Raw genomic sequence first — 18,712 nt, forward strand, 5'->3', positions numbered from 1 at the left:
TGTCATGTGTCATTTGTGTGGTTTTCATTATGTTACAAGGTCATAAGACGAGTCTATTTATTCTTATTTTAAAGTGTATAGCTCCATTTCTCCATTTTTCTCCATAGACTCCTAGATTTTATCAGTGTGATGACTTATGATTTCCATGGCGGGTGGGACACTCTGTCTGGACACAACAGCCCCCTGTGCCAAGGTTCCACTGATGTGGGAGATTTAATATACTTTAACATTGTAAGCAAACCAGACCATTTCCCTTATGATTATACTGTTATCACATCAGATCATAATGATACAACATTTATAATCACATGAAGTGCATTATTCTATATTTGAGATGTCTTTTTTTATCTTTCTGGCATTATGTATTGTTTAATAATATGGATGAACTGTTCAAGTCTGCATGAAAAACTACATTAACCAATCAGATATTTGCTTTCATTGTCTAATTTGCACTAAACAAATAAAAGTTCATTGTTATGGTTTAAGTGCATATTTACATCTTTGAGCTATGTTGGAACTTAACCCTTACTCGCTCTAATGATCTATTACATAGATCACTGAACACGGTAACGCTGAGCTTTTGGTATGCTCTTTCCATCATTGATATGTCCTCTTCATCCCAGGTATTTGCTATGAATTACTGGAGAGATAATGGAACACCTGCAGAGAAGCTCCTTATTGGATTCCCAACTTACGGCCGAACATTCAGGAACCCTAATCCTAACAACTGCGATGTGGGGATCCCTGTGTCTGGAGCAGGATCAGCTGGGCAATACACCCGGGAGGCTGGCTTCTGGGCCTACTATGAGGTGATATTTAATATGAAACATTAACATACACAATAACATGTTGATTGTCAATGTATAAATAATCTGTAGAAGATACTAGGTACTTCACCCATAGACCCACTGAATCACCCACTTTTTTACCCAGTGAAGAAATGTTTAAGTCTGTTTATTATAATATTTATTTTAATTGAGCCAATTACCTACAACTGTAGATCATCAAACTCACCCACATTGAGTGATTCTCTGTCTAAGTCAGAGGAAGTAAGGTGATAGTGTGATGTACTGTAAAACAGCTTTTCATTGTCATTTAAATTGTGTAAATGCATTTTTGCTTGCAGTATATAGACTTTGAATTGATATTGCTGCTAATCTACAGTTCAGCTGTAGATAGAACATGGTTTCTACATTAATTACTTGAGGATGCTGCTCATCACTAAGTTGGTTTATACTAACCTGCATATGTGACAGCCTGTAAACATTTTGGAAAGGCTTATAGCACAATGTTTTTACATGAACTCTTCCTAAAATTAACTATTCCCACTCAGTGTCACTGTATGCAGATTGTCTGCAATGTGATCATCTTAATGTACAGCTCTGAATAAAATGACAGTGAGTTATAAATAAAGAATAATCATAATGATGATACCCAGCTTTGTATTTTTTCACCAAATACATTATAAAATTGCATACTATCATCATCATCATTTATTTATATAGCGCCAACATATTCCATAGCGCTTTTCAATTGGGGACAAACACAGTAAACTAATAAACAAACTTGGTAAAACAGACAGAGAGGAGAGAAGGCCCTGATTGCAAGCTTACAATACTATAAAGTTGTACACTGTCTCCTGAGACTTCATTCCTTGGTAAAAGAATTGAACAGACCTCATCACCCACCTCCCTTTTCTGTGATTCCATCCCTTACTGCTGTGGAGATGAAATCCTATTAAAAGCTTGAAAAAAAATGGGGTTAAAACCTTGAGGGGCATATTCAATTAGGTTTCCGGTCCGCGGTAACGTGCCGGAACAGGCCGCAAAGTCAATCCATGGTACCGCAATAACGTGGATTTTCGTGCACGCCTCATAGGGTTGCATAGGAAAATCCGTGTTATTGCGGTACCGTATTACCATCAATATTGCGCACTTTACGTGGTAATGCGCTTTATTTTATCGTGGACCGGAAACCTAATTGAATATGCCCCTGAGTGTCTTTAAGAACTTCAACATTCTCTTAAATCTGTATATGACCCATTGCAAAAAAAATTGTAACCAAACTTTTACTGTATATTGAGAATTATACTAAATATCTTTGAATCTTCTTTAAAGATAATTATTATTTTTATTATCATAAAACATTGCTTTATTAGATTTTGTAATAGATTTATAATTATCATCTTTATTAGTAGCCTCAAAGTTTTCAGTGCCGCACAGTCAGATTCCAGTAATGAAAATTGCACATAAATAATAAAAAGGACAGACGAGGCTGATGAGAGCATACAGTTACAAGGGCAATGCTGAGACAATAGGAGCTAGTGGGACATCGGACTAGAGCAGGTAGTGTGTGCAGAGGTAGTAGTATCCGGTGTAGGTAGGATACCTATAGTAAAGAGGCAGGTTTGAGGCCGAATTTAAAGGATTAAAAGTTGGGGAAAGAGTGGTCAGATGAGGTGTGGAGTTCTATCAGTGGGGGGAAGCACAGAAGAAGTCTTGGAGGCTGGTATTAGGAGGGTTTACTGGAGAGGAAGAGAGGTGTAGGTTAGAGGTAGATTGAAGAGGAAGAGAAGGAGTGTATTTCTTATATTTGTGTGTCATCTGCATAGATGAGGTAGGGAAGTACAAAAGAGTGTATTAGTTCACAGAGAAAAGAGGTATAAAGAGAGAAAAACAGAGGGCTGAGAACAGAGCCAAGAACAGAGCCCTTTGCAAGAATAGCCAACTTTTTAAAACTTGACTAAGATTGGTTTCATTTTAGATTTTATTGTGTTTTATTCTTTTCAGTATGTTTTTTAATAGTATATTGTTACGCCTAGTAACCATGCAACTTCACTGCTGTTATAGAAAGTATAGCATATCCATGGTTCCTGTATGCAGCACATATACTTTAGAGATTTGCATGATTATAATGTAAATGAGATATTTTAATATGTAAGTGTGAAAATGTTGTTATCCAAATGCATGGAGTAACATATTTGTATTTTCTTTGCTAACAGTGCAATCATCTCAAAACTGTACTCTATACTGTATTCTCCATAGATCTGTACTTGGCTTAAAGGAGCCACAGTGAAAATGATTACAGACCAGAGGGTGCCCTATGCTTGCAAGGATAATGAATGGGTTGGATTTGACAACAAAGAAAGTTATCACTGCAAAGTAAGATGGTGTTCAGATGAGGGTTTGTATAGTTACAAGCAAAAATTATATTGATCCAGAGTTAAATGGTAATCTTACACCTTAAGGGTGGTAGCACACAGTAAGAAGTGAAAGCTATGAATTTTAGATTCAATGTTTTCAAAGCTGAAGCACTTTCAGGTGATGGAGAAGAGATAATCACTTTGACTAACATGTGTCAGTACGGGACAATTCACAATTTTGGTTCTAGATAAAAGCAGCAATAATTTGTGACAGTTCCATACCTCCCGATTGTCCTGATATTGACGGGACATTCCCATTCACATGTCGCAAATGGGGCAGGGCAGAAAATGAGTGAAGTTTTACCCTAATGTGTTTATTTGAGGACAGAGTTGGGTGGAACTGGGACAGGGCTTATTTTGTCCTGCTTTCATGATTCTAAATGTTGGGCAGTATGTAATACTACATATAAAGTGCAAACAGGCTAACTACTGATATTTTGTGACTATGATTCTGTACCTATTATACCTTATTTAATCTGACACTGTCCACAAATACTTTGCTCTTATAAAAGAAACCCATAATTGTTATGGTTATTATTCGGGTGTATTTGTAGGGTTATACATCACCTTGTCATATACAGTAAGATGTAAACAGCTCTGCAAGAAACAGGGTTGGTTCTTTAAAAGTTGTCTATAGCCAAAGTTCTACAAAGGTTTGAAGCTGACATAGAAAACATCACCATTTGAAAATCAGCCAATAACTGACCCTAAAACTCAATACATCTATCTCTATATAGATGTTTTTACAAGAGTAAATTGTTTAGTTGGTATCAGGTAGTCATGTAAAAGTAAAGTAAAAGTAAAGGAAGATGTCCAGCTTTTCCGCATGGATCCCTGTTTGCCTACATAGCTGTAGTGTTGCCAATATTCCATCTCCTCTGTATTACATAATTATAATATGACATGCAACACTGCAAACTGCACACAATATAGTTCTCCCAGAAACTATATTGTTTTTTGGGAAATTAATGTTATTCACAATTTACTAAACGGTTGGACTAATTTATTATTCAGAAAGGTTTACTCACAATTCAGGGCTGCTTGAAAAAAATGTCAGAAACATTATAACTTCATTATGTAATTTTATCTCCCTTATACACTAGGTGAGGTTTTTGAAGGAAAGTGGTTTTGGCGGTGCTATGGTTTGGGCCATTGATTTAGATGACTTCCTGGGAACGTTCTGCAGTGAAGGGAAATATCCATTGATCAGCCACCTGAAATCCTTGCTGGAAGGTATGAGACTGTTTTAAAGAGAATAAATATTTATAAATAGGGTTCATATTGTACATACATTTTCTATAGATACCCAGAAAAACACATGGACATAAACTGTTTAGCATGCTGACTCTTACTCCATATATGTGCATATATTAGAGGAGGAAGTATCATTGTAGACAGCAACATAACAACTCATTAGCACACATGACATTACCAGGAATAATTTTGAAGTTTGAAACATGGTTTAGTTATGTCTGTCATAAGTACACCGATTTCATAATAAATACATCTGTTGTGTTTAAAATGCATTAATTGCTGCTAACTTATTAATTGTCCTTCATTTTATTGCAAATAAGTGTATTTATGAGAAACATTTTATTTTTGTTATGTAGGTTCAACCATTAACTGCCCTGGGGAGTTATGTGATCCTGACATAACTATCCCAACCACTACAACTACAACTACAGGTACAACTACACCTGGAGGCAGTACACCTAAACCTCCTGTCACCACTCCCCCAACCATTGAAGATGACCCCTACTTCTGTGAGGGTAAAGCTGATGGCTTTTATGTGAACCCATTAAATTCCAATAAATTCTACCAGTGTGCATCTGGACAGACCTACCCCATGAAATGCGCTGATGGTTTAGTGTTCGACACAGGATGCAACTGCTGCAACTGGCCATGAATATCCATCGCTTCCCTCTTATCTGAGAGCACCCCTCCCTCATTCTAAGACCCCCTAATAAATCTGCAACTCTATATGTTGGTCTGCTTAATATGCATTTTTTGTACACACAATAAACACAAGCAAATCCAACCTATTATCTCAATAACGTTATTTAAATATATGATATATCAACTGAGCAAAGAGACATGTTCTACATCAGTTGAAGACTGTGACATTCAAGGCTAGCGCTACCACTAGACTAATCTACACTCTTAAAATATTGAATTGATGATACATTGTCATTCATTCAATGGTCTTATTTTCTCAATGGTGTCTCTGGCAGTCATGTGCTGCCTCTCTATGTCAGGACTGGGAATGTGATGCTGGGTTATGGTACCACTAGTGTGACAGAGGAGCAGAACATGCCTTCACTCCTCTGCACACAAGATAAGGAATGGGGGCAGGACAGTGCCTGAAGGGGTGGAGACCGGCATCAACCGGGAGCCCTGGTGACATTGTTAGGATATAAAAAGCATTAAAAGTCAAATGCATTAGTATAGTTTTGGATGAGAAGAATAAACAGCTGCGTGTTCTTGGTGTTGCACATATTGCACAATATTCTCTTTTCATAACACTTCTTTCAAAATATATTACTATATAGAACACAAATATTTTACATTGGCATCATTAGTATCTTATAAAGCTCCAGATAATAAACCAAAAAGTATATAATGCTGTTTATATTAGGTGATGGAGGCATAAGAATTATTACTATATAAAAATGGTATTACTACTAAGAGGGATAATACAATGTTAGAATCCCCATGATTAAAATATAGAGGGCCTGATTCATTAAGGAAAGTAAGTAAAAAAAAATGAGTACGTTTTCTCCTGGACAAACCCAAGGGGTGCAAATTAGTCTATTATTTTGCACAAGTTAAATATTGGCTGTTTTGTCATGCAGCACACAAATACTTGATAGTGTTATTTGTACACTGAAATTAAAAGTTGATCTAGAACATGCCCGACCTGAACTATAAATCTGTCATTAAATTTTAAATTTACCTCCCCTACAATAGAACAAGGTTTTGCCAAGGTGAAAAGTTTCCTTTCCTTAATGAATCAGGCCCAGAGTGTTTAGGGCTGGTTTTTCACTAACATGAACTCATAGAGAATTTGAATTGCCATGTGAATTCCCAACCTCCCCCCATATTGTACATATGATCAGAACCTAAAATTCATTACAATAATCACAGTGGATACAGTTATGTTACTAAGGTGTCACCACCACATAAAATTGTTTTTTTAAACTTTCAAATAAGGATTGTTTTCCCTTCTCTCTCAGCTCCTCAGACACCAATGTATTTTACCAAATCAATCTGATAAAGGATTAGGATAGTATATGCTGTTAGCACACTTATTATTAATAAGCAGAATGAAAAACCTTGCCTTTTAATTATGTACATGATGTAGAAACTGCATCCAGCGTATACATATTATAAAAGCTATGTAATGATGAATGATAATAAGATTTTCTCAGATTGTGGACTTCTGATATCAGGGTTGTCCATAGAAATGACGGGTCCTCTGACAAAGTTTGATCCTGGGTCTACCTCTAGTGACCTAGTCACCGATGTAAAATAGAGAGAACATGCTATTGACCAATATGCAATACAGAGAACATTATAGTGGATGTAGTTGAATACTACAATACTCACAATGTCTACACCATAAGTTTGACAGTCATAATACAGTAAAAAGGTTGACAGTCAGAATATCTACATGTTCATAATTCCAATACAGTTAAACAGTTAAAAGGTAGACAGGTAAAATGTAGACAGGGTTGTAAAGTCGACAGTCAAAATGTCAACATAAATCAGTATATTTAAAACAACAATACATATTAAAAAAAAACAAAAACAGGAGAAATGCAAAAGAAATGCGGACCCCCTCCTATATATACCCAGTCCTGTGGAGATAGCACTAGGGCTCTGGGTGTGAGGTAATAATAAATATTTTATAGTAGAAAACCCCAGCATGCACAGGCTGTCTTTTTAGTGTCTGGACATGCTGACACTTGTAGTACTACAAGGGCCAGCATACCCATGGCTGCCAGGACACAAGGACACTTGGGAAACCACAAGTGCCAGCATGCCCTTCCACCCAGGGCCCGCTGGTCCTGTAGTACACCAAGAAAAATGTAAATAAAACACACACACAAGTATAAACATTATTTTAATTGAAATACAAACACCCCTACACAACCCTCATTAACCCTGTTTGTTTCTCACCTACTGTACATCGAGGGTCTTCATCTGTAATACATCCATGTATCAATGGCAAAATAAAATACAGTGATAGATGATGTAAGACTAACTTCTAAGAGCTACTGACGCAAAATGAGCTCTTACGGCAGTGCTCATATTTATAACATGGGGATTTTCCACAACTTGAACTCAGGGCTTGAGTTGAAGCCGTGAGAAATCCCGATGCCCAGACACTTAGTCATACTTGCCAACATTTGTATTTCTTTTTCCGGGAGATGCCGGCTGGGACGTGGGCGTGCAGGGGGGCGCCGAAATAGCGTCATTTTGGCCCCGCCCCCGTGACGGAATGATGCAAATCGCGTCATTTTACAGTGGGAGTGGGGCTAAACGCCGCGATTTTCGGGTGAATCGCTGCGTTTAAACCGAATTCTGCCCACTTCCTATCAGGGAGATTGCCACACTCGTCCGGGAGACTCTCGCAAAATGCGGGAGTCTCCCGGACTTTCCGGGAGAGTTGCCAAGTATGCACTTAATGGCAGCCTAGGAATGCTGGGACTTGTAGTGCACCAGGGACAAAATGCTTTTTATCTATAGAATAGTTATTATTACCCAACACACACCTCCTAGTTTTGTGGGAAGAGCCCAAGTGCTTTCAGCACAGGGCTGGCTATGACTAAGGGGGTCCACCCAACATTGCATGTTTCCCTGCTATAGTGCCACCAGCCCAGGCTGGCAAAGCCTAGTGCTGGTAATAATGAAATCAGGAGTACCCCACACTTTTTTTCCTCCAGTTTTGGTAGTAAAAAACCTAGGCAGGCAGCATTAGGGCTGGTTAAGCTTTTTGGGGCTGTTCTATGCCATTTTTTTTACATCCCTTCCGTTCTTTTTCCTCCCTTACATGTATTGCCGTATTGTGGGTAGCACGGTGGCTAAGTGGTTAGCACTTCTGCCTCACAGCACCGGGGTCATGAGTTAAATTCCCGAACATGGACTTATCTGTGAGCAGTTTGTATGTTCTCCCCGTGTTTGCGTGGGTTTCCTCCGGGTGCTCCGGTTTCCTCCCACACTCCAAAAAACATACTAGTAGGTTAATTGACTGCTATCAAATTGACCCTAGTCTCTCACTCTCTCTCTGTCTGTGTGTATGTTAGGGAATTTAGACTGTAAGCCCCAATTGGGCAGGGACTGATGTGAATGAGTTCTCTGTACAGCACTGCGGAATTAGTGGCGCTATATAAATAAATGGGGATGATGATGATTAAATCTATTACTTTATGTCAAGCGTGACAATATAGTGTGAATTAGTGTGTGGGAGTAAAAATGAAAATCTTATATATACAGTAATGTTTTGACAAATAACAAATATTATACAAACATAATCTTGTTTGTGCAATAAATGTTTATATTATCTCTATGAATATTCTTAAATGTCTCACAGTTCACCCATAAAAATAAATCAAAATCCTGATTTTCTTGTCTTTTCATGAACAATACTGTATTTTTCAGTGCAACATGTGAAAGAATCAAAATATAAAATACATTATAGTGTTATCTGCATGAAAATATATATCTATTGCATTACCATATTTTATATATGATGGATGAAATCATAAATATTTCTGTAGGTTTGCTGTATTTTATAAGAAATCGCAAATTTGAGACAATCTCTGTTTCCTTCTTTCCATATATTCCAAAGAGATACTTAATTATCCATTAAATTATTTCAAGTCAATCCAAAAAAACAGAGAAAATAAAACCATATATTCTCAACTACCTGAAAACAATCTTTCTATATATAAATATCTACTATATAAAAGCCTAGTGGCGTGTGTCTGTGTGTGAAAAAAAAAAAAACCAAGCTGTAGCGCCGCCTGCTGGGCAGAGTTATACACTGACCTACTAAATTCTTAGTGTGTGTGGAAAAAAAAACTCAGAAAGGGCTAAAATTTGCTGCAGCGCCACCTGCTGGGCGGAGTTATACACTGACCTACTAAATTCTTAGTGTGTGTGGAAAAAAACTCAGAAAGGGCTGAAATTTGGTATACTAAGATGTTTTTAATTTGTTAATTTAATTTGTTAATTGTTAAAAGTGTTTATAAAGATTTTTAAAAAATATATATATATTTCTTGAAGGAGAAGTGACAGTTGGGAGTGGTTGGTGGTTGCCGGGGGTGACAGTGGGGAGTGGTTGGTGGTTGCCGGGGGTGACAGAGCGAGAGGAGTGTGATACTCAGGACCGCTGAGAGAGATCCCTGTGTCTGGATAGACATCTGGATAGATGTGGCGATAAAGATGAAGGATGAGGTGATGGAGAAAAATGATGAGGTGGTGACATGTGGACAAAACCACGTTAAAAAAGGGCGCTTGCGTCGGGAAGTAACGCTCTTCCCCTAAGGAGGCCTGGGCTATGGCACAAATGCATGACAAGAACCTTTTTAACACCTTAAGTAGCTTGATTTGACTAGAATGCATGAGTATCATGCACGGGTTTACTTGTTAATATATATAAGCCTAGCGGCGTGTGTTAGTCTGTGTGTGGAAAAAAACAAGCTGCAGCGCCACCTGCTGGGCGGAGTTATACACTGACCTACTAAATTCTTAGCATTATCTAATATCTAATATATAAAAGTAAAATCCTAGCGGCATGTGTTAGTGTGTGTGTGTGTGTGGAAAAAACTATTTTCTCAGAAAGGGCTCATCCAATTGACCTGAAATTTGGTATACTGACATTATTTGACAAAAAAATTAGAACAGTGAAGTCAGTTAACTTCCATCATCCCCCCTTTTCCTCGTGGGAGGGGTAGTAAAGGCTAAATTTACGAGTTGAGGACTCAAACTCATTTCCTTGAGGTAATTTTACCTCATGAACACACATTAAAAAGGGCGCTTGCGTCGGGAAGTAACGCTCTTCCCCTGAGGAGGCCTGGGCTAGGCCCAAATGCATGACAAGAACCTTTTTAAGACCTTAAGTAGCTTGATTTGACTAGAATGCATGAGTATCATGCACGGGTTAACTTATATATTAATATGCACTTTAAAAGGAAGACTAATACTCCATTCAATTATTTTCAATCAGTCCACATACTGACAAAATGAACATTTTCTTTATTACTAGACAAAATCTGGATGTAAAGTTAAGAATCGGCACTTTAAAATAACTCATTAGATCCGCCGACACTGGGGTGGATGGACTCTTACCACAGGTAGGTGAAAAGCAGTCACGTAGAGTTTCAAGTTGAATACAAGGTGAGATCATAGAGCACTTGCAAACTACTCAGATCCTAGGTTACCAAAGTTCATCTCTCCAGGTGTCTAATCCCGCCCACAAACGCATTTCAATTTCAAATCTTTATTAAGGCTGAGGGATAACTTCAGTAGCGTCCGATTTTAAATAAGTCCAAACCAATCAGATTAAAATCTGCACATATGTTGCTAATCATTAATTCTCAGCACACCTGTCAAGCACTTTCAACATTGTGGGTGTATACTAGGGAGATACCTTAGAGAGTACTTTTGTTTGTTCAATAAATCACACACTGTTGGATACATTTGCTAATAAAAGGAGTACATAACATTAAAGGAAATACATATTTAAACTTACATTAAAACATGTTATTAAAAAATACGTCTGATCTAATTATCCAAAACAAGGTTAAACAAATAGTCTGAGATTCTTTTCTTAACAGAAATTCACCCTTATGTTTTGTATTAATAGGGACTTGTGTATTATAAAACTACCTGCACATCATAAAGAGATATCAATACGGATAACAGACAGTTATCCATCATGAAATAATACTCATAACCAGTACATTATACTTATCTGTAAAACAGCAAGATACTTAATTCAAAATGGAAATATTGTCCATCTATGTATAAAAAATAACAATATGTTCCGTATAAGAAAATTACTAGCATGTATGTCTATATCTGCAACAAACATCTAATTGCGGGAAACTGCAAATATCACTCTCATTATATTACTCCCCGGACTAAAACTGCTTATTTAATTCCTTCATTGGATAGTGATTAGATTATATTATTTATCTCTATAAACAGCAATACTGGTAGCTAGAGTTGTGGTACATATCCGTTTGTAAACGAAATGGAAACAATGCAAATAATGTAAAGCAAAGCAAATATATTTATGTATCACTCCCGGGTTACTTATTTTACCATTCATTCCTATAGTAATTGCTAGAATAAGGTTCGAATTCTTATTTACCTGTGCTTAAATTAAAAAATGTGATTGCTACGTCAATAAAAATTGTATCATTTAAAAGAAATATACTAAGAATGACTTTTATCTTGTTAGTTCTAGATCTCCTTATACTTCAACGAATGGTCGTTGGGACCGATATCATGAATAACTATCCTTAATAAAAATAATAGTTTTATTCCATTTTTTCTTTCTTTTTATCAATCAATAGTTATGGATAGATACCCAGGCGCTGGTGTGATATAGGGATACAACATTCAAAGGTAAATGGCTAACAGTTAATATAATAATACAATAGCAGTGTAAATTAATGTGCCGGCAAACTTAATTGTATTGACAATAATTAGTACACCAAAATACATATATGCAGATGTGAAAACATAGACATGGATTGGAGTCCACTAGCATACAGATAATGCAAAAATACCACAAAGGCTCAATGGTAGCTAGCCCCAAAAGAGTTCCATAAAGAAGGAGCAACTAAATCTTTTGTAGGTGGCTTGATAATCCAAAATATATTGATGAAAAAGGTGCTATGCACCAGAAGCAGAAAAGTCTTGAGATTGTTAATATCGAAAAAGAACAGAAACCACATGTGCAAAGCACTAAGTGTGATCATAAATGAGTTCATACACCTAGTGTAAATAGGTAACAGCCGAACAGCCACTGACCTATATCCAGAAGGAATCTCTGGTACGATCCTGGTCCTCTGTTTTGGTTTCCACGTGTGGCTGGGCATCCTTCCCGGGTCTTGCTGCAGTGTGGTGAGGAGTTTCCAGGCAGCCGCCCCTCCCCTCTGTACAGCTGGATGGTCGCGTCCCTGGCAGATGCAGCGCGTATTGCGCATGCGCAGAGGCGCGTTATCGCTGTTTGGATGTTTGAATGAAAAAATGAGTTAAAAAAGATCTGTGCTCATGAGCATGACGAAGCCCCACGTGGGTGAAACGCGTAGGCTTGCTACATTGTACACTTCTAAGCTCATGAGCACAGATCTTTTTTAACTCATTTTTTCATTCAAACATCCAAACAGCGATAACGCGCCTCTGCGCATGCGCAATACGCGCTGCATCTGCCAGGGACGCGACCATCCAGCTGTACAGAGGGGAGGGGCGGCTGCCTGGAAACTCCTCACCACACTGCAGCAAGACCCGGGAAGGACGCCCAGCCACACGTGGAAACCAAAACAGAGGACCAGGATCGTACCAGAGATTCCTTCTGGATATAGGTCAGTGGCTGTTCGGCTGTTACCTATTTACACTAGGTGTATGAACTCATTTATGATCACACTTAGTGCTTTGCACATGTGGTTTCTGTTCTTTTTCGATATTAACAATCTCAAGACTTTTCTGCTTCTGGTGCATAGCACCTTTTTCATCAATATATTTTGGATTATCAAGCCACCTACAAAAGATTTAGTTGCTCCTTCTTTATGGAACTCTTTTGGGGCTAGCTACCATTGAGCCTTTGTGGTATTTTTGCATTATCTGTATGCTAGTGGACTCCAATCCATGTCTATGTTTTCACATCTGCATATATGTATTTTGGTGTACTAATTATTGTCAATACAATTAAGTTTGCCGGCACATTAATTTACACTGCTATTGTATTATTATATTAACTGTTAGCCATTTACCTTTGAATGTTGTATCCCTATATCACACCAGCGCCTGGGTATCTATCCATAACTATTAGAAAATTCTGGGGATTAGGACTAGCCCCATCCACATCCCAATTGGCTGCTTACCTACAGGTCTAGGAGCGCAGACCCCACCTTTGTATATTTTTATCAATCAAAACCAGATTAATAGTTTTTGTATTCCATACGATAATAATTGAAGGATACTTATTAAACCAAACCAAGATTTTGATTCCAAAGATAGGGAGAACAATCTATTTCCACTTAATAAAAAAACTCAAATAAAATGGTTTGTTCTATGCAGGTTTTTTATTAAGACGAAAAAGATTGTTCTCCCTGACTTTGGAATCAAAATCTTGTGTCATGGACCCTCCAACATGTGTCTTTCCTTCTGAGATTCCACATTAGACATCTTACTGCCATTCATCCTGTGCCAGGACTGTTCTCTTTATTATCCGGACAAGGAAAAAGCAAAGCTAGAGTCATTAATAGCCTTTACTTCTTATCATTATATGTCTTAAGCCAGCAAATAGCAAAGTGGCTGCATCCGTGATTATGAATCTCCACCAACAGCTTCCGCTAACGCAGTTTACCAAAGCAATCTGATAAAAGATATAGGATAGCATATGCTGCTTGCACACTTATTATTGACAGGCAGGCCGAAAAACTTTGCCTCTAAATTATGTATATGATGTACAAACAGCATTCAGCATATAAATATTACAAAAGGTATGAAATGATGTATGATAATAAGATTTTCTCATATCAGGGTTGTCCATAGAAACGACGGGTCCTCTGCCGAAGTTTGGTCCTGGATCTACCTTTAGTGACCTAGTCACCAATGTAAAATAGAGAGAGCATCCTATTGACCGATATGCAATACAGAGAGCATTATAGGGGATGTAGATGAAAAGTCAACAGTTAAAATGTCAACAGTCACAATGTGTACACTATAAGGTTGACAGTCATAATGTCTACATGTTCATAATGTCAATACAGTTAAAAGGTTAACATGTAAAATAGTTTGAATAACTGGGGTTAAAGAAGATGGCTTAGGAGAAGTGATGGAGGTTGGATTGGCAAGAGATGGAACGAATTCTTTCACCACAGCGTCCGTAAAAAGTTGTACGTTTGAGAGAATGGGATCTTTGCTTTCAATCAGGACAGGAGGACAGGCGGCAGGAACTGGCACCTCAGGACAGGCGGCAGGAACTTGCACCTCAGGACAGTCATGAACCAACAACTTAGGCCCCCTCACTAAGAATAAGTCAGGCTGTAATGTAGAAATGGGTAGTGATGTGCAAACAAATCCAGGATGAGAAGGGAAGCAAACTGAAGACTGTTCTGTTGACTGTCATGGTCTGTGGAGTTGATAGTCATGTAAAAAGTGTACATCACTGGCACAGTAGAGACATAATTTATTGGTCCTTCTGCGCCATCGCTCCTCTTCGGTCAGGTGGGGGCGTGGACTACCTGTGAACCTGGAGATTGCTACACAGTGGTACTTGGTTAACTGCAATTTTGTAGACACATTATTAAGAGGGGCTGTTTGTATTGATTCAGTAGCAGACAAAATTGGTTGACGCAAATCAACAGTATTTGAATTGGGAGAAGCAAAATCTGTCAGTTTCCTGAGTGGATCAATTTCTGACCAAGCATAGACACTTGGGACAATTGGGAGTAGAGTTGAATAATGTCCACCTGGAATATCTGGAATTGTGGGTTTTCATACATGGTAAAATAAAATAACCTATTCTGTGCTTCACCAAAAATCTAGGAATGCTCTGGACAAGACGTGGTGTGTAACTGCAGACTCAGTTTTGTGGGCAGGTCATACTGTCACGGTCCACGGGTATCTGTGGGATTCTAGAGCCTGCTAGGTTCAGTGCCACCTACAAGGAGGCGTGGAGTCTAACAGGACAGGAACATTTCACCAGTGACCCCCGCAAGGGAGTTTGGGCTTAGCGCCTTCTGCGCTTAGGTTGTGGCTCTCTGGGTAGGTACTCAGGGAGGCTCAGAGGTGAGTATAGGAACGAAAGTCTGCGGGAAGTTTACAAGGAGGTCCGGGTAGCAAGAAGCAGGAGACTGGATAGAGGATGAGGCTGGTAGATAATCTGCAGCAGTTAGACAACAGAGTCCAGGTAGAAGCAGTAGGAGACAGGATTGGAAGGTGCAATGTTCCTAGACTGGTATATACAAAGGTCCAGTTAGCTGCAGCAAGAGACTGGATCAGGAGGTGCCATGAACTGTAGCAGGAATACACCAGGGTCCAGGAAGCTACTAAGATAACAGAGCAGGATGTACTGGTAATATGGCTGAATAACTCTGAGAGTCACAAATGGGAACACAGCTTGTAGAGGCAGTACAGATAAGCTGGATAACAGACCTAACTCAGAGGCTGGAGAAGCAGAGACGCCTGGCTTATTTAGGAGGCACGGTGTACAAGATAAACCACAATAAGCAGGGCTCAAGTACGTGCCAGGAGGTATGAGGCACGAGATACTGGATAAATCACTATAAGGGGAGCACAAGTTCTTGCCAGTAGGTACGAGGAGCTAGAGCGATCCATGTGAGACAAAATAGAGGAGGGTCAAACAAGCCAAGGGTTCAAAAACAGGAGCACCACGAATGTACCAGGGAATGAGCTGGAGAGTAGTCAAGAACGGAGACAGAATCTGGGTCAGGATATACGCAGCAAAGCTGAGGAACAAGCTGAGGTCAAAACCAGGAAATCAGATACAGGATACTCAGAAGAGTCAGCAACAAGTAAGACAACAATGAACTGCCACAGATTACTGGTAGATGCAGGCTTATTAAGGCAGCAAACAGGTATGGGTGCTGATTGGGGAATTAGGTAACTCCTGCTAGTGAGGTAGTGTGTGTAATGGTGAGACAGCAGCATCTCTGGTTGTAGAAGGGTACTGCAGGCAAGATACACACAAAGGCAAAGTTCAAGCAGAGTTCTTAAGAGGCAGGAGCTGCAGGAGGCAAGCAGTATCTCAATGAAATAGATGCTGTGCAGCCGGAGGCAGATTGTGACAGTAAAGAAAAAAACAAAACAAACACCTAGGGGTAAATGTATCAAGCTGAGAGTTTTCCGGCATGTTTGAAATGAGGAGATGTTGCCTATAGCCACCAATCAGATTCTAGCTATCATTTTGTAGAATGTACTAAATAAATGATAGCTAGAATCTGATTGGTTTTTCAAACCCGCCGAAAAACTCTCAGCCTGATACATTTACCCCCTAGTTTTGCTAGGCAGGTACTAGCAAACCCGGGGTACAAACAAGCATGAAGTTCCCCTGGATTCTCAAAGGGAATTTGGTCTGCAAAAAAAAATACAGACCCCTTCCTAGATTTACCCAGCCCCCTGGTGATAGCACTAGGGCTCTTCTCACACTCCTGGGCACTGGGTGTGGGGTAATAATAATTATTTTATAGTAGAAAAGCCCCAGCATGCACAGGGTACCTTCTTAGTATCTGGACATGCTCACTCTTGTAGTACTACAAGGGCCAGCATACCCATGGCTACCAGGGCATGCTGACATTTGGGGAACCACATGTGCCAGCATGCCCTTTCACCCAGGGCCTGCTGGGTCCTGTAGTACGCCGAGAAAAAATGAAAATAAAACACACACACAAGTATAAACATTATTTTAATTGAAATACAAACACCCCTACACAACCCTCATTCACCATCTTTATTTCTCACCTATTGTAAATCCAAGGTCTTCATCTGTAATACATCCATGGATCATTGACAAAATAAAATACAGTGATAGATAACGCAAGACTAGCTCCTAAGAGTAACTGGTGCAAAATGAGCTCTTACAGCAGTGCTCATATTTATAACATAGGAATTTTCCACGGCTTGAACTCAGGGCTTGATTTGAAGCCGTGAGAAGTCTCCATGCCCAGACACTTAATGGCTGCCTGGGAATGCTGTGACCTGTAGTGCACCAGGGACAAAATGCTTTTTGCTATAGAATAGTTATTATTACCCAACACACACCACCCAGTGGTGTGGGAAGAGCCCTAGTGCTTTCAGCACAGGGCTGGATACGACTAGGAGGGTCCACCCAACTTTGCGTGTTATAGTGCCACCAGCCCAGCCCAGACTGGCAAAGCCAGGTGCTGGTAATAATAAAATTGGGGGGACCCACGCTTTTTTTCCTTTGTATTTGCAATTAAAGAGCCTAGGCTGACAGCACTAGGATCAGTTAAGCTGTTTGGGGATGGGCTATGCCATTTCTTTTTTTTAGATCTTTTTTAGTTTTTTTTCCCCCCTTACATGTATTGCCGTATTAAATCTAGTGCTTTATATCAAGTGTGACAATATAGTGTGAATTAGTGCTTGTGAGTAAAAATGAAAATCTTATATCTTAACTGTTACGGCTCACGCCCCAGGCATCAACTCCTAGAACCGCTACAGAGGTCTTCGCCTATAGGAACAGCTTTTCCCATAGAGCTAGATGCGCTCACAGGTACTCTGATGCCCCCAGGTCTTGTACTCTAGTAGTAGGAGCTGATACCTGAGAACGTAGCGCAGTTCTTCACACAGAGCTGGAGTGAAGATACCGGAAAAGGTTTTTGAGGGTCTCCGGCAATACAGTAGCGTCTAGGTTCAGGCCAGGGGTCAAACAGGTCACAGGCAATACGGCAGTGTCAGTATCCGAACAATGGGTCAGGGTCACAGGCAAGTAAGAGATGTCAGTATCCAGGCAAGAGGTCAGCAACGATAATATAAATCACAGGAGCAACAATAGAGCAGGAGAAGTATGCAGGGTAGCAGGGACTATAACCGGCAGGAAGGCTTTGCCCCTTCCTGCCTTCAATACTAATGTGGATCAATGGGCAATGTTTGGGCACAAGAGAAGAATATTAAGCCAGCTGAGGCTTAGTACTAATTGGCGCACGCCCCCGGCTACCCTAGGTGCTGCTGCGAGAGAGCGTCTTGACCGTTGTCTTGGCAACGGCCAGGACAAATCGTAAGTGACATCCTGGTCGTCACGACTATTGCCGGGACGCTGGGGCTGAGAGTCGCGGCAATGCCCGGAGCCACCGTGGCTCGTGACATTAACACCAACGTTTTGACAAATAACATTACCTATTATATAAACATAAACTTGTTTGCGCAATAAATTTTTCTATTATCTTAATGAATATTCTTAAATGTCTCACAGTTCACCCGTGAAAATAAAGTCCATCAAATCCTGTGAATTTCTTGTCTTGTCATTAAAAATACTCTTTTCTTGTATTTTTCAGTGCAAAATGTGAAAGAATCAAAAAATAAATACACCATAGTTTTATCTGCATGAAAAATATATCTAATGTATCACCATATTTTATATATAACGGATGAAATCATAAACATTTCTGAAGGTTTGCTGCATTTTATTAGAGATGCTTGTGCTCAGTTTTTGGAAAACTGAGCCCACCCGAACATAGCCAATCCAAGTACACTTTCGTGCACCCTTGGAACTGAAAACGGAGCAAAACA

The 18,712-nt window shown here is 39.4% G+C and overlaps 1 protein-coding gene across 1 annotated transcript in view; it reads left to right on the forward strand.

Annotated features, from left to right (window-relative positions):
* LOC142138911 (acidic mammalian chitinase-like) overlaps window positions 1–5,240 on the forward strand; it is a 53,150-nt gene extending 47,910 nt beyond the window's left edge. The window contains exons 8-12 of the mRNA XM_075196019.1: window positions 108–231; window positions 624–809; window positions 3,045–3,161; window positions 4,306–4,435; window positions 4,813–5,240. Coding sequence (XP_075052120.1) covers window positions 108–231; window positions 624–809; window positions 3,045–3,161; window positions 4,306–4,435; window positions 4,813–5,108 — 853 coding nt within the window. The 3' untranslated portion in view covers window positions 5,109–5,240. The remainder of the gene's footprint in view (window positions 1–107; window positions 232–623; window positions 810–3,044; window positions 3,162–4,305; window positions 4,436–4,812) is intronic.
* Window positions 5,241–18,712: the final 13,472 nt, after the last annotated feature.

The sequence above is a fragment of the Mixophyes fleayi genome, chromosome 2 (assembly GCF_038048845.1).
Source record: "Mixophyes fleayi isolate aMixFle1 chromosome 2, aMixFle1.hap1, whole genome shotgun sequence".
NCBI lineage: Eukaryota > Metazoa > Chordata > Amphibia > Anura > Limnodynastidae > Mixophyes > Mixophyes fleayi.